The sequence below is a fragment of the Passer domesticus genome, chromosome 14, assembly GCF_036417665.1.
Source record: "Passer domesticus isolate bPasDom1 chromosome 14, bPasDom1.hap1, whole genome shotgun sequence".
NCBI lineage: Eukaryota > Metazoa > Chordata > Aves > Passeriformes > Passeridae > Passer > Passer domesticus.
The window spans coordinates 11,938,666-11,953,906 of NC_087487.1; the positions used below are offsets into that span (position 1 = coordinate 11,938,666).

At 38.7% G+C, this 15,241-nt stretch overlaps 1 protein-coding gene and 2 long non-coding RNA genes across 4 annotated transcripts in view; 2 read left to right on the plus strand and 1 right to left on the minus strand.

The window, feature by feature from the left end:
- LOC135280920 (uncharacterized) overlaps positions 1–11,871 on the plus strand; it is a 38,672-nt gene extending 26,801 nt beyond the window's left edge. Inside the window, exons 13-17 of the long non-coding RNA XR_010347728.1 lie at positions 3,201–3,366; positions 4,414–5,258; positions 6,149–6,283; positions 10,907–11,084; positions 11,180–11,871. This is a non-coding gene — a long non-coding RNA (uncharacterized LOC135280920). The remainder of the gene's footprint in view (positions 1–3,200; positions 3,367–4,413; positions 5,259–6,148; positions 6,284–10,906; positions 11,085–11,179) is intronic.
- On the minus strand, positions 8,456–12,930 carry CFAP161 (cilia and flagella associated protein 161). The gene is made up of 7 exons (XM_064389311.1): positions 12,809–12,930; positions 12,547–12,636; positions 12,126–12,379; positions 11,409–11,493; positions 10,397–10,555; positions 9,722–9,795; positions 8,456–8,774 (listed from the first exon to the last, which is right to left on the minus strand). The coding sequence occupies exons 1-7, from the start codon at positions 12,869–12,871 to the stop codon at positions 8,597–8,599; spliced, it is 903 nt and encodes a 300-aa protein (XP_064245381.1). The 5' UTR covers positions 12,872–12,930; the 3' UTR covers positions 8,456–8,596.
- A 656-nt stretch (positions 12,931–13,586) lies between these two features.
- LOC135280939 (uncharacterized) overlaps positions 13,587–15,241 on the plus strand; it is a 54,542-nt gene continuing 52,887 nt past the window's right edge. Inside the window, exon 1 of one of the 2 annotated variants that reach the window (XR_010347739.1) lies at positions 13,587–14,114. This is a non-coding gene — a long non-coding RNA (uncharacterized LOC135280939). The remainder of the gene's footprint in view (positions 14,115–15,241) is intronic. The other variant, XR_010347738.1, reaches the window with a different exon arrangement.

Here is a 15,241-nt window from a genome sequence, read left to right on the forward strand (position 1 = left end):
CACCTGTAGAAGCTTAATATCACAGTGGATTCTCTGCAGGGAGAGATAGTTCTTCAAATTTAAATATATTTTGAAGAGCTTTAGTTTGTGTTGTTCTCTTTCTCTGTAAATTTGGTTTCATGGATTGTTTCTGAACTCTTTAAGAACTCCTTTATTGCTTATCATTTCAGTTTCAAGTTCACTGTCCCACCCTCAGGAAACTTACCAAACATGCTGTTATGTTGAAGCACATAGAATTCCAGGTGATGAATGCTCTCTTCATGACAGTTGCATAGGAGGACTGTTCTCACTTAATTACACTTCTCATTTGCAAAAAATTGCTGACCTACCCTGGTGTGATACAAAGTTCTCTTTGGTAGAATACCTTCAAATATACTTGAAAAATTATTAGTAGGTATATATACCAATTCTGACATATTTTGTTATAACAATAACCTGATATTATTGCAGAACACCTAAGATTGTTTTAGGTTACATGGGCTAATCAAAAAACCTTCACCAGTTGCTGGATTTTATGTAGTACTTAACTTCTAAAACCAAACAGCAAATGGTTGTGTCATGTAGCAGGCCAAATGTGTGGTATAAATTGACTTTGCCTCAATTCTTTCCATGATGAATGAACATTCTGTTCTCAGAAATAATTGCTTGGATGAAAACGTCGCACACATCATCCGTGGAGTGCAAATGGTTACTCCCCAAATCCTTGTTAAGCTAATTTCGTAGGAAGCAGGAATTTGTGTTGGTGTTTCTGAGTGCTGTATAAAGCCCAGTGTTCAGAATAAACCATTCAGTAGTCCCAAAGTGTGGCACTGTTTAAAATCAGTTAGCACTTACAGACAAAATTCCATAACCGCCCAACACGGCACAATCAGTTGATATATGGTTAGATATTAATTAGCAAGGGGCAGATAAAAATGTTGAATTTCAAGTACTTCTGGAAGCACCAAAATTTTCAACAAGCAATGAGAACAATAAGTTATGTTGTATCAAAGGTCATTCATGTGATGCCATACAGGGGTCATGTAATTATTGAGATAGCTACATGCATTCCTTTTAAACAAATTGTAATTTGTTTCTGAAAAACAAACGTGGAGAAAAAAAAATACAAGATCCAGAGAACGTGTGTCTGGATAAATTGATAACTTAATCAAAATTATTAATTTGATTAATTCAATCTGTGGAATTTTGTGCCATTTAAGAGCAAGTATATGCAGATATATTTAATGGAAAACTTTGGAATGCCAACATATTTAAAAACAATGAAAAAATTATCTTTGTTATATTTCTTTGTTTTTCTTATTAGCACCTAATAAACATCCACAATCTGCTTATTACTACCTTTATGAAATAGCTATGCCCTGTAGGGGTAGTGATGCACAGATATAGTAAATGAAGGAAGAGAGGGCACATGATAGACACATGAGGAAGTGCAGAGTAGAACACCATTACCTGTGATAGGGAAATGGAAACGGGTTTATCTTCCTTTGAAACAGTGGCTGGAGATACAAAGCTGAAGCAGAGGGGATTTTTGGCTTGGCTGGTCTCTGTTTTTTACTTCTACCATGATCACTGAGTACAAGGTGTTGCCATAAAAATAAAAGACAAAATTAACTACTGCTCCTTACCTGAGCTACAGCAAGTTACCATCTATGTAAGAAATGAGCCCAGCCCCCATATTTTTAATTATTATCTATTAGACATTCTACATCACAGCAGGGATAAAGATGAATTTGTAATGCCATGCAGCTGTGGGTGGCTCTCTGGGTGATTACCATGGCTGACTGCTTTCTTCAAGGGCTTGCCAGGCCAGAGCTAGCTGCATTAAGACTCTAAGATTTGCAGTTTCATACTCAGCCCTTCCCTTTTATCCTGATTGGCTTCCCCTTCCAAGGCAACAAAGCAGGAGGCATTCTTTAGCTGCCTTTCAAGCTGCCCATTCTGTCCAACAGTTTGAATGCTGATGGTTTCAACTGTGCCTGCTTGAGACTCCTGAAATGTATTCAACTAATACCACAGCAACCTGACTAAATTATTAATGTAAGTTAGTTTGATTCAAGAACTAAAAATGTTTTATTGGTCACAAACATTTCTTACAATATGGTGACTTCTGGCAGAATTCCTGATTTGATCCAAAGCTGGTGTTTTGATAAGAAAGTCTTAAAAGTAAATTTCAGCTGCCATTTTGGCAGCAAATTCACAAAGCATAGTAACATAAATTGGGAGCTTATCACAGAAATTATGCCAACAAGGTTAAAAGTTGCTTTTGTTGTAATTATGAATTATTGACCACAAAGTGATCTAGGTCCTCTGCTCAATATGCTCTGGAGAGAATTATCACCCTGACTGGCTTGGGATGACCAAAGAGCACAGCTCTATATCCTATGCCATTTTTAGGCAAATTTTTAGTTTCTCTGTAAGACTGTGAGTGGAACCTGAGAAAGCAGAAAGGGGAATGAAGACAGAAAGGCTAAAGGGTGCATGGTGAAACAATAGCTAGATTGTTATTCAGGGTCATCATGTGATGCCATGGAGCCATCCATAATCAGACCTGAATATGTCCCTGACCACTATAGTTTGCACTGAAAGAACTAATTACTTCAGGTGGCTTCAAAAGAAATCAGTTAATTCCCCTTCATGAGGAAATTTTTTTTTCTGCATATGCTGAACTGGACGTGATTTCCATGCTAGCATAAAAGTTCCCAGACTGTGTATGTGTATATAGCAGCAATTCATTTATATTTCTCTATCTGTGTTTATTTTCATGGCACAGTTACATTCACTGGTTCTTTTTGAGACTATAATACATCTTGGGTGTTCTGGCTAAACTGATGCTGCCAAAATTGTCAGCAAAAAGACCGGAAAAGCCGATGAACCTTAAACTTTTCCCCAAACAACTGCTCAGTTGTTTCTTCAGGATATGGAAGAGGCAGAAAGTCCAGGCAAGAGGAGCAGTAGGAAACCAGGGAGGAAGGATAGAAATCTCTGTCTGCCATGGATTTCACAAACCTCTCTGTTTGATCTTTTAAAGACCCTAAAACAATAATCCACAGTTATTAGCATTTCAGGAGTTATAAGAGATTTCAATATAAAAGAAAGGTAGTTTAAACTTCAGTTCAGTGCTCTGCTTATTCACTAGTTTCTTGCTTTCATTTTGCTATGGAATTTAATATCTTTATAAATTGTACCACTAATGCTTACAGGAACATTTAAACGCAATTTTGGAAAATTATCTTCTTAGACCAAGATCTCCAAGGGTATGTGCAACATAATTCCTGACAATTTTAATGTGAACAAACTGAAGAAACAGCTCTTCAGTCTCTCAGGACTGGTTTCTCTGTTGCGCATGGGACTTGTGCTAAGAGTTGGGTAGGTATTTTTTTACTTGTATGCCATATAATTAAAAAACTAAATATATGCATAAAAATAAATACTACCATGGATAATTCTATCCCCCTCTGTGGGTTTGTCAGACCCACAGGGACAGCATTGTGGTTTGTGGGATGTTCTCCTAGCAACTCCAACTAACATCAGAATTTCTTGGGCAGCTGAATTTTCATACCCCACACTAAGAGCCTGCTACTTGGCACTACTTTATGTGCAGATTTCATATGCCCATATCTCTGGTTATTTGCACCAGCTTTACTTCAGTTTCTTGTCATCTTACAAATGCTTTTAATAACAGCTCTATGCTGTTACTTACTGAGCTTCTCTGCTGTAGTTCTTTGTATTTGGGAAAAAATGATGAAGATGAAGATATGGTCCCTGCCCCAAGGAGGCCATAATTAAAACAAGACCAGCATTATAGAAACATATATTCTAGCTGGCTTCTAACTGGATGGTCTGTTTAGTTTTGTTTTGACATATTGTATGAAGCAGCATTTAACAGATGTTGGGAAATTAGCTCTCTGAGTTTCTTGTATAAACTTAGAGCAGAGATTCATGTGTATGAATTAATTTCATCACTGAATGTGGGTATTAATGTCACCAGGCATTTTTAAATGTTTGTGCCTGTTCTGCTGTACTTGGCGTCCTCCTTGCCAGAAAATATAAAAACTTCTCAAGAGAAGGTGCCTCAGTTGTAGCAATACTTTCTAGCACCATACTGACAATTTTCTTCTGTTGAGTGAATGTTGCCTTGTACAAACCCAGCAGTGGAAAAAAAAAAAGAGGAAGAAAAGTGTCAATTGTTTCATTACATACCCTCTGCACACACTGTTGACCAAAAAAATCCCCCAAAACCCCAAAGTGGAAGGGTCTCCCTGTGTCTTTATGCCAAGTTATCCTTCTTCTTGTCAGTAATGCTAATTTATAATGCAAATCCTGCAATTTATATCCTTATGGCTGCTCATATCCCTGCTGACACAGCACACATCCAGCAAGGTGACAGATTTTCCCACTCCTCTTCTTTGCCAGGAGAATTGAGTGTTGAGGATTAGACTCCCTTTTACAGCTTGCAGAGCAAAGTCAAACCAGCATGAAGCGGGGAGCTGACAGAGCAAGGCTTGCCCCTCTGTGCTGTGCTCGGGCAAGGAAACAAGGCAGGTCAGGCAGAGAGTGGATACAAGACCTGGGACAAAGTCTAAAACAGAATATAGTTAGAAGTGTAGCTGACAAACACAGAGATTTCATAATTTTCACCTGTATTTAATGTATTTTGCATATCACGTTTGATTTTTTTTAAATTTTGTGGCTTCCTTAGTTTAATTTTCATACATTGAAGTCTTAAGTGTTTCTAAAACAACAGCTATGGTTTTAAAAGATCATTTCACACCCACCCCACTCAAATTACAACAGACGTGCAATATTAATTATGGATGAGTGGGCACAGATGTTAACAAAATCACCCGCTTACCTGCCCACTCCACCAAATTTTCCAGTACTTGGATATTTTCTTCCACTGATGTGTAGAATTTTATTGTAGTGTTCTCTGTGCCTTTTTTTCCCCCTCAGATGTTTTATTCAGTTACTAAACCTGCATATGGCTTCCTCCTTTATCAGCTGTCTGAGCTAAAACAATACTTCGTGACAATCACTGAACTGAAAAACAGCTCTGAAGATACTGATGTGATTAGGTGTGAGGCCAAGAACTTCTGCTGAGTGCTAGAAGAGCACTTTATAACCACAGTAAATCAGTACATTTGGGCTAGACAACATGGCAGAGAAGTGATGTGATGTGAAATATGAGCTGGGGAAGAATGTGAAAGGGAGAGAAGTGAAAAGGCATATTTAAACTGGATTTTCATTTTCCAGTGTTAAGTGTGAGTTAACCAGTCAGCTTTTCTTTGCTGACTCTGAATTCTCCTCTTTACTTCAATATTGTGCTGCTAACACCCAACTGCACAGCAAAACGTGCAGATATGAGCACTCTCTGTGCCTCAGGTCTGTGAAAAGCTATTGTAACACTGCACTAAATTTGGACTAATGCACCCTGGCCCTCAGCAAGGACTAATAGCTCAGGATCAGCTTCATGCTAACAGCTTTTGAGCTGTCTGGAATGGAGGCAAAGTGACTTTTATGCTCCCACAATGTACTTTGTGGAGCTATCCATATTGGGTGGAATTTGGAAGAAGCATTGAAAGCTTTTTAAATACATGACTGTGCCATACACCTCCAAAAAGCAAACTGCATTGCAAAGGAGGGAAACATCACTGCCCTTATTTCATGATACACAGTATTAGGACAAGAAAAAGCAACACAATAGTCAGGCCTGGGGTGTGGTTCAGGTCTCCATTGCCTTATCCACCAGAAATATTGTGACTCTAACTGGCAATAGCAGGATTCATATTCTCCACTAATATTCAATCCCATAATTCTTTATTATAAATGCCAGGTTTATCAGCAAATGGATAAATTACAAATCCTGCAGTGGACTCTACACAGCCAGATTATTTCCTAGTTTAATACCTACAGAATCAAATATGTCAATCTGTTGTGAAAATGGAAATAATTTTAATTTCTGTAAATTGGTAAACAATTGCAGTACCCCTATAAAAATATGCAGAAGTTGCTTGTATGCAATACAAAATGTCCTGCATTGCTCTGTCTACCTTTGTGCTTAACTTTATTTTCCAAAAACAGGATATAACATTATTCTAGCCTAGAATTCAAGTCTGTTTTAACTCGGTTTCCTTCTGTGGCATTGTTTCAGGGACTCATTTGGATTTAAACATCTCAGGCTGTTTTACAGTAATGGCAAGAATTGTGCTGTTTAGAAACATGTGATGCCATCGTGTGGACAATATTAAAAAGTGAAAAAACAGCTTTTAAAAAAACTTGGAAACAGGTAAGTAGCTGTATTTGTTATTGTGAATTAGATGCATTATAAATATGTATGATATAATATAAGAGCTATGCACAAATCTGTGGGTTTAACACTGCTAATGGGATCAGGAATATTGATTCAATCCTGTTTATTTTCAGCTCAAGAAATCCTTTCCAGTAATTACAAAATTATTAAAACACACCAAACTAATCAGCACCAAATTCCAACATTACCTGCTTTTTTACTCATTTTTGTATATGTTTATCTCTTTGGTTTTCCTCTAAGTCTTTGCAAAACTTGTTTTTGTACAGGGTGCATTGCTTTCCTTCCACTCACACACACAAACACTCCTACCCAAAACATCAGCCAGCCCAGGCACCCCGCCCACACAATCCTCATTCCTGCATGAGTTCACACGAAGCTTCCTTTCAGAAATGGTTTTGGTTTAAGGCCTCTCCTTGTTTCCTACATTTGACCCAGAGTTAAGAGACTTAGAGTTGAAATAGCTGCATCTAATGCCAGTAAAAGTCCACAATGGCCAAATTAGAAACACTGAAGTGCATTCATGCAGTCTAAGTCTTGCTAAAGTTAAATATCTACAAAACTTTATCTACTAAATGTTAATATCTACAAAATCTAAGCAGATTTATGTCAATCCATTGTAAAAATGTGCAAATTTTAACCTCTGAATGTTGGACTATTAACAGTCCCTCTAGAAAAACATCACACATCATGGTCATTATCCTTACATAGAGAATGAAAGGAAAAAGTGAAAGAAGTCCCTGAAGATAATTTCCTCTATAACAGCCCATCTATAACAGGTAAATGTTTGCACACAAGGAGTGTGATGCTAAAGTGTCCTCTGCAGTACAGTCCCTCAAAGCAAATGTGCATGTCACAGCAGCATGAGCTGCCTGCTGCTCTGAGATCCTGTATGCCAAATGCCAGCTAGCTGAGGCTGCAGTCTGCTGACTTAATTTATACTGAATAAAGGTAAAGCTTTGCAAGCTTTGCCTGTGGGCTTCAAACACATTATTTGGGAATACAGTTTAAAGATATGTTTGGACCAACCCCTTCTTTTGTGAAAGTTTACTGGGTTTGTTTTGGAAAACTTAGAAAGTTTTAACTGACCTTTATAATCACTGAACATCTTTGGAATCGTTTATGAATACAGATTGGTGTAGTATTCCACTCAGTTTGTCACTTTGTGCAGAAAGAGGAGATGAAATAAGTATATATTTAACTAAATAGATATAATGGAATGCCATACAGTAGAAGATCCTCTGTGATGCTTTTTCAGCTTCAATATATAGACAGGTAAATCTATGCAGTAATGACCTCTGTTTTCCTGGTATTTGCATTTTACACTTGGTTGATTTTGGTTTTAAGAAAATGTGAACTTCAGCTGAAATTTCTACCCTCAAAAGCCTTTTTTTTTTTTGTGTGGATACTCTGTTGTCTAATTAGGCAGGAACATAGACTACAATTTTTTCTTACTGGATAAACTCACAGCATGTCGTATTTGTTTTCAGATTTGGCATTTACTATCATGGAACTTGTGGGTGCCTAATTTTCTTTGATGATTTTACCTTACTCTCAAACTTTTTATAAATTACTATGTATTGAAAAATGCTGTGGGTGAGGTAAATGGAACATGGTGATGCATGGAAAAGGCTTTTCTAAGTCTCTAGTCTGTATGACTGTGCTCATGTTCTTGATTACTTGATATTAAAGGGTTTAGAATACATGGAAAAACATAAAAAAACTCAATATATATCCATGAATTAGAAGTTAAACTCAAGATTAAAAAGTCTCACTTGTAATTTAATAATTGGCAACATAGTGCTAGATGTAGGGTGGAACAAACTCAACAACCAGCTTTCTGTCAGATGAACTTTAAATGTCAAAGCATCCCATGATAACTTTGCGTGTGTTTGGTTTTCAGTGTTTTGGAAACTGTCCACTCACCCTTTTAAAAATTGTGACACTGGTTTGGCTTTGAAAGAATTGCTTAAATACACTCTGAGAGCCAGTAATTTAATGAAAATCTATTAGGTTTCCTGGGTTCTGACAACTTTTGTCATCAGTGAATATGAAAACGGGAAAAGGAGCCTTTCTTGATTTACAATTTTTTATGTGTTGTTCGTCATTTAAGAGCTTTTTGCCCATTATAACCTTGATGAGTTCATGAGATTATGCAATATTAATGGCAGACTTTAATTTCCATTTTTAAAATAAAAATCTCTAAAACTAAAATACAAACAGAAAGAAACAATAATCAGTCTCATCAACCTCTCCTGGATGTGGTCTTGGGGTTTTATATCCTTTGTCTTTTCATGAAACTAATTTATTCTCATACCCTTCTGGGAGAGCTTTGGGTCTTTCAGGCATTGTACCATCTTCAGGACCAGGATTTCCTGTAATTATCTCCCAGTAATTCTTGTCTTCTTCAACTTTGCGGGAGTCCAGATAATTGTGACAAATGACTTCAAATTCTCTTCCAAAACAAGACCTGCAAAGTCAAAAGAGATGGGATAGGCAGGGAGAATGAACATATATACAAATACAGCAAATCTTCATTACTTGTGAATTGTTTGAGATTTTCTCATTTTTCTCATGGTAGACTCAGAAATATCAGCATGCACTTTCAAAGACCAGACCCTTACAAGAAAGGCAATAACCCACTTTGTTTCCTATGAATAATTTAGGAATTTTAAATCCAAAATAAATGCCACCTTTCTGGCCTCAGAGCTAAAAGGAGCCCCAGCAGAATAAGGCCCTAATACACCAACTTGATTTGTAAAATCTGGTTAGGCCTTCATCCCCACCTCTCTCTGACTGAGGAGGATTCAGGCTACTTAATAATTTCTTCAGCCTCAGACTTTCTGACCATTCATCCTCAAACCCCTTGCACAAATCCTCAGTCAGGTCTTGCCAAAAAGTTAATGGGAAACATTGCTGTACTCCTTAGCAGTGCCTAATCAATATTAATTTAATGCATGTGTATTAACTGAATTGAGAGATTAACTTTGATTTGTCGAGACATTGATTCGGGTGGACATAAGCATCTAGAATTTTATGCACTATGGTTTTATTTAATTCCCTTGTTCCTTACACTTCTTAGTATATCCTTTTTTTCCTTCAAAAGTAACCCAAACAACTGACACTGCTAAAGATATTCATAGAGAACCACCAAGAAACTAGGGAACACTAAGAGCATGATATGATAATGAAAAATGAAAAAAAGAATGCCAACAACTAAGACTGATCCAACTGTCTGCAGCAACACAGCAGCACACGTTGCAGCCAAGAAGTAACAGAAGGAAAAGGAGAATGGCACTTTCCATTATTTTCCATTTCCTCAGTGTGTTCTTAAAGCACCTGTCTTGCTCCCCCACAGTAATTCTTGCTGTTGGCCCATCACTGTACACTCCCCTGCCAGTTCTAAGTTACTCTTACCACACACAGAAGGTCCTTGGAACAGCTAAGTTGCGATTGGTGTAGCAATGAGTAATAATAATCTTAGTTTCTGCCTGGAAAAAAAAGAGCAAGGAAAGACACTTGACAAACATTTTTAAACCAATACTGTGAATAAAGACTGTCTTTAACATTAGTTAGTTTTGACTGTGTTTATTAGTGAGCTTATTCATGTAAATGAGTCTTAGCTCAAGGCTGTGTAGGAACAATTGCATTTGTGTGTATGCCAGCACTTCAGAAAGCCTGGCAGTTATCTGGTACAGGAAAATACTGTATTTACAAAAGGTTAAAAACATTTGGAAAATCAGTCACTTATTCAGATGCCTTGAGAATTTTATTAGACACTTAATGTATAGGACCTGTTAGTTAATCACATCTCCAAATACTGGAAATGGAATTTACTGTCTCAAAAGGCCTTAAAAACAGGTAAGTAATGCAAAAACCTGAACAAGTCAACCACAAAATGAACAATAGAAACAAATATTTTTATAAGCAGATTCCTAATTAGACTGTTCATTTCCTCTCCCCCTTCCTACAACTAGAGGTTAGAACTGGCATAACTCACATGTTAGTAAAATCGACATAACATTTTTTTCTCAGTAGTCCACCTGTTTCAATTAAATTTTCATAACATTTCCCACAGTTTTAGTTTCTTACAGGAACTGGAAATCCTTCATGTTCAAGGCGCAGTTGTGGATCCAAGGACTTTGCTTGCCAGAAGGTCAAATAGGAAAGCTCAGCTGTCAGAAACACTTTCTGAAGGCGCGATTTTTTAGCAAAATCTCTAAATGTTTTGTGGTCACTTGCCAGATAAAACTGTAAATAAAAATATATATTAAGCACAGTATTAATGTAAAAGAAAGAAGATGTGTAATTTTGAAACATACTTTTGAACAAAAGAACTTTTCTCTTGGCTCCTGACAGATCAGTCTTCCCAGCTAAAACTATGCAGGCAAAACCCATAGGATAGGTTCTATACTGTTGATAAACTCATTAAATAGTTATTATATAGGCAGATTTGTGAATACTAATTTAAAATTGAATTTACATTCCAAATATTTTTATTTCACCAAAGTGATTGTTGAGAAGGGAAACATTTTCATAGTTGTGGTGATTTATTTTGATTGCATACATATGTGTAATGCCTTATGTGCTTTTAATTTGCAGAGGGAAAGAATGTTACCATTTAATAGAAGTCTGCTTCCTCAGAATGATAGAATAGTGCATCACTTTATATTCCTACTATAGATTATCTTCATAAGAAAGGAAATCTTCTCATTTTGGAGTTTCACAGAATATTCTGAGTTGAAAGGGACCCACGAGGATCATCAACTCCAATACCTAAGTGAGTTGTTCAAAGTAAAAAACCCTAAAATCTCCTTGAAGAATTCTTTCATGATTCACAATTTAATTGTGATTTCTTTTCTCTTTCCTTTTCAGATTTCCTTTGTTCAGTCATTCTGGCTAACAGCCCCCTTGCTCTGCACACCTGACCTCAGGCAAGTAGCATAAACTTTCTAATTAGGTATTACTTATATCTATGCATGATTCTGAGCCTGTTCTGTAAAACTAAGACAGGGTACAGCCTTATATATCTGTTCTTAGAGAGGGATCCAATGCACATTATCAGTACATGCTACCACTGCCATGTGTAACTTTGTTGCCTTACCAGTTTGTCAGAAACCCCTCCTTTTGTCCCAAGAAGAAAGTTTTGCCCGTATCGAAGTGGTTCACCCACTGCACTTCCATCCACACTGTAAAAATTGTAAAAAGGGGAAAAGGTACATTCAAATCATTAGTTTTGCTATTGTTTAGGTTTTTTGTGTGTTTTCATCTACAGTTAGATGTTGCTTTTTGACAATATTTTGTATTGTTTGCGTTTTAAAATAGGTAAAATATCTTAACCTAAGGCTTTGATTACAGAGCTAGACCCTGTTCTTCTGTTTCTTCTCCAACAAACAGCAACAATTAAATATATATTTGAGACAGAGAATATGCTGGGTTTTTTAGAACAGAACCATGCCCACTTCATGGAAAGCAAAAGCAATGACATATTTCTGCTTTCAGGAGAGTGAATACTAATACTAGTGATATTTGGACATGTTTTGTCTGCAACTGGAATAAAAACCAAATGATAGAATTTACCAAATGATACAGTGAACTTGATTCTGTCTTCACACCTAAGCTGATTTAGAGTTCATTGGAATTAGTCAGAGTAATATGCAGCATAGAATCCAGCTTAATGCATGACTGAAAACTCTTTCTTAACTAAATTAAATTTATTAATATTCCTCTGTATATTAGCAAGCTTTGTTGCATATTTCTCAAAACAAGATGCCTAAAGCTAAAATAATAATTGAAAACAACTCCGAATAAAATAGCAGACCTTACAATACAGAAAGCATTTCGACCTATGGGGTCCACCCTCTTGACTGCACTAAGTCCACGTGAGATCTGCAGGGGCTCGTCTGAGTACAGGGACACTTCTTCCATGTCAACAGCCAGGGTGACATCACCACGCATTTCGGGGTCCCTCTCCTGCGAGGTCCCTCCCAGATCCGAGGATTTGCAGTCTGGGTTCATAAGCAACACGGTGTCTCCAAAGTGAACAAATCCATCAGAAGATACTGACAGCTCTACCTAAATTAGAATTTACATGGTACTTTACAGAATTGTCTGAACCTAATATCACAAGTATTTTCATATATAATTTCCGTAGCATTCGTAGTGCAGGCAGAACATTAATAAGAGTTATGCCACTTTGTGGGGGTCATGGGGAGGGGGACACAGCCCTCTTTAAAAATTACCTTCTTGAATATACTCTCTTGAAGTCTGGCTAATCTCTGCACTAAAAGTTGTCCTTTCTCTCTCTTACGGATAAAATCCCTCAGGAGGTCCTGTTGGCAAAGGAGAGGGGAGGATATATGTTATCCAGCACCCACAGTCTCGGGTTTAAAGTGGATTTAGAGAGCGGGGAGGCAGCCCGGAGCGGGGGAGGCGGTGGTGCCCGGGGATGGCAGTACCCGGGATGGTGGTGCCTGGGGATGGAGGTGCCGGGGATGGCGGTACCTGCTGCGCGATCTCGTCCTCCAGCCAGTTCCCGATGCGGACCCCGAGGCGGTAGGAAGCCATGGCCGGGCCGGGACGCGTCCCGCGTCGCCATAGCGACCGTGCCGTGCCGCGATTGGCTAGCCAGGGCGGAGGGCGGGGCCAGATCGGCCAGCCCGGGGAGTGCGGGGCGGTGATTGGCCGGCCTGGGGAGGGCCGGGCGGCGATTGGCCAGCCCGGGGAGGGCGGGGCTGTGATTGGCCATCCCACGGCAGACAGGGCGGGGCCAGGGGCGGGGCCAGGGGCGGGGCCTGAGCGGCGCTGAGGGCGGAGCGGGGCCGTGAGGGGCCGTGGGGTCACGGAGTGTTTGACCGGGCAAAAGAGCGTTTAGAGCGGGCAAATCGTCCCGTCCCGCTGTAAATGCAACACTGCCAGGCCCTCCCGTGTGTGTCCCCAAGTGCACGCGTCTTTTAAGTGCCCCCGGGCGCGGTGACTCCAGCGCTGCCCTGGCAGCTTGTTCCCGTGCTTGCGTGTCCTGCCGGTGGAGCAGTTCCCGGTCTGGAGCTCACCCGAGCAGCCTGGGTGCAGCAGTATAACACAACAAATCAGCTCCTTATCGCTGCGCTGCTGGTGAATGCTGTCAATCATACAACAGTTTGGGCTGAAAGGAACCCTTAAAATCACCCTTGAAATCATCTCCTTTCCGCCGTCCCCTGCCGTGGTCAGAGACACCTTCACCTTCACCTTCACCAGCCCCATCCAGCCTGACCGAGCATTCCCAGGATGGGCAGCCTCGCCTCCCTGGGCAGCCTGTGCCGGTGTTTCACCGCCCTCGCTGTGGAAAACTTCCTCGTGTTTGGAGGGAGTGGATGTACCAGGTGGATGTTTTCATTGTAAATGTTGTGCTTTGGTATTTTCTTGGTTTGAAATCTACGTGGCAAGTTGAGCTAAGTGACAATAAACACCGCGCCCTGTGTTTATTTTCCAGATAGGCTTCGCCAGTGATCTTCAGAGAAGGTGTAGATCCTTGCACAACACATTTAATCCCTTTACCACGGTCACGGTTTTCTTACAAGCTTGCTGTTGTAAGGTTTCAATGCAGGACAACTTACAAAGATTAAAAGAAAATTGTTTTTTGCGTGGACAGCTGGGCTACATCTCATCATCAGGCAGTTTTGACAGTAATTCACATGAAACTTGGCTCTTTCCTGGTTGTTTTTTAACCCAAAAAGTTATTACTCATAAAGTTATTTAGCACATCCCAAACTTTTAAGGACCAAATTCTATCCATTTTTGTTCAAATAGCACCACTCAGTGTTCAGTTCTGGTAAGTGACACTTCCCTACACCGTGCTCTGTTGTCAGCAACGCTGAAACTGTGTCATTAAAATAAGGAAGAAACTTTGTTCATCTTAGCTGAATGCTGCAAGCCAAACACCTTTTTCTTGTTTCAGAATTAAAAACTTAAATCAATATTCAGTAATAAATCATTGTATAAAATCATCTATTATGCTTAGCTGTGTCATTAATTGCAGGTGCACTGTCTTCCTGTAGCTAATTAGTTAATATACAGAATTCACAGCAAGCTTCCGTAGTTTTGTAGCCTTATGCACTGTCTATACTTATTTATTTACACACTTCTGCAGAGAGAAGTATCTGTGCTAAAATATAACTGTGTACAGAAATATCTTCAAACATCTTTTAGCAGGATTATGCTGAGTATCCTTGTCACCTGGAAGAATTCAATTTCTGATTACATAGTATTTCCTGTAAACAAACAAAAAGAGCTCCCTATAACGATGTTTGAAAATTGAGCATCTTCCCTGCAGGAAAGGTTACAGGCCTATTCAATTCAGCTCAGTTTCCTTATGAGATAAAATCTGTGTTTACTCCTAACAGTTGTTTGCTTTATTAAATGGTGTGAAGAAAAGCTGTGCTTGTGAAAGAATTTATCTATGTTTTGTGTGTCAAGTCATGCCATAATACAAATTGACCAGAATTAAAGGTCTGTGTGATTTACTGAATATAATAATATTGCAGTTTTTTTGTGTGTTGTTTGGTTTTTTGGTTGTTTTTTGGGGGGTTTTTTGTGTTTGGTTTTTTTTTTTTTTTTTGTTTGGTTTGGTTTGGTTTTTTTGTTTGTTTTTAAAGTCATTGTCAAGTAAAATTTTAGCCAGATACTTTCAGAGACTGTTCTACTGTCTGGAGTTGCAGATCTTTTATCCTTTTTATCTTCTCTTTTTGTTTTTTTAATGAAAGATAACTAGATGGTTGAGAAGACCCCAATTAGCACAGAGAGCTGTCTAAGCCATTAGTTTGCATAAAAGTCTGGGCTGGTTTGACTTTTAATTGCCTCAAGCTTGTCAGAAATGTTTTCAATACTTGAAATTATAAATGCATTGGTAAATATCAGCAGCACAAATTATCATGTGTGGTCCAATCTGACTAAAGGACG

Excerpts from the sequence above, each read along its gene's own strand:
- CFAP161 (XM_064389311.1), bottom strand. The coding sequence starts at position 12,871 with ATGGCTTCCTACCGCCTCGGGGTCCGCATCGGGAACTGGCTGGAGGAC. Across the intron at positions 12,637-12,808 it reads AGGACGAGATCGCGCAGCAG|GACCTCCTGAGGGATTTTAT; the intron begins GTACCGCCATCC and ends CTTTGCCAACAG. Across the intron at positions 12,380-12,546 it reads AAGAGAGTATATTCAAGAAG|GTAGAGCTGTCAGTATCTTC; the intron begins GTAATTTTTAAA and ends ATTCTAATTTAG.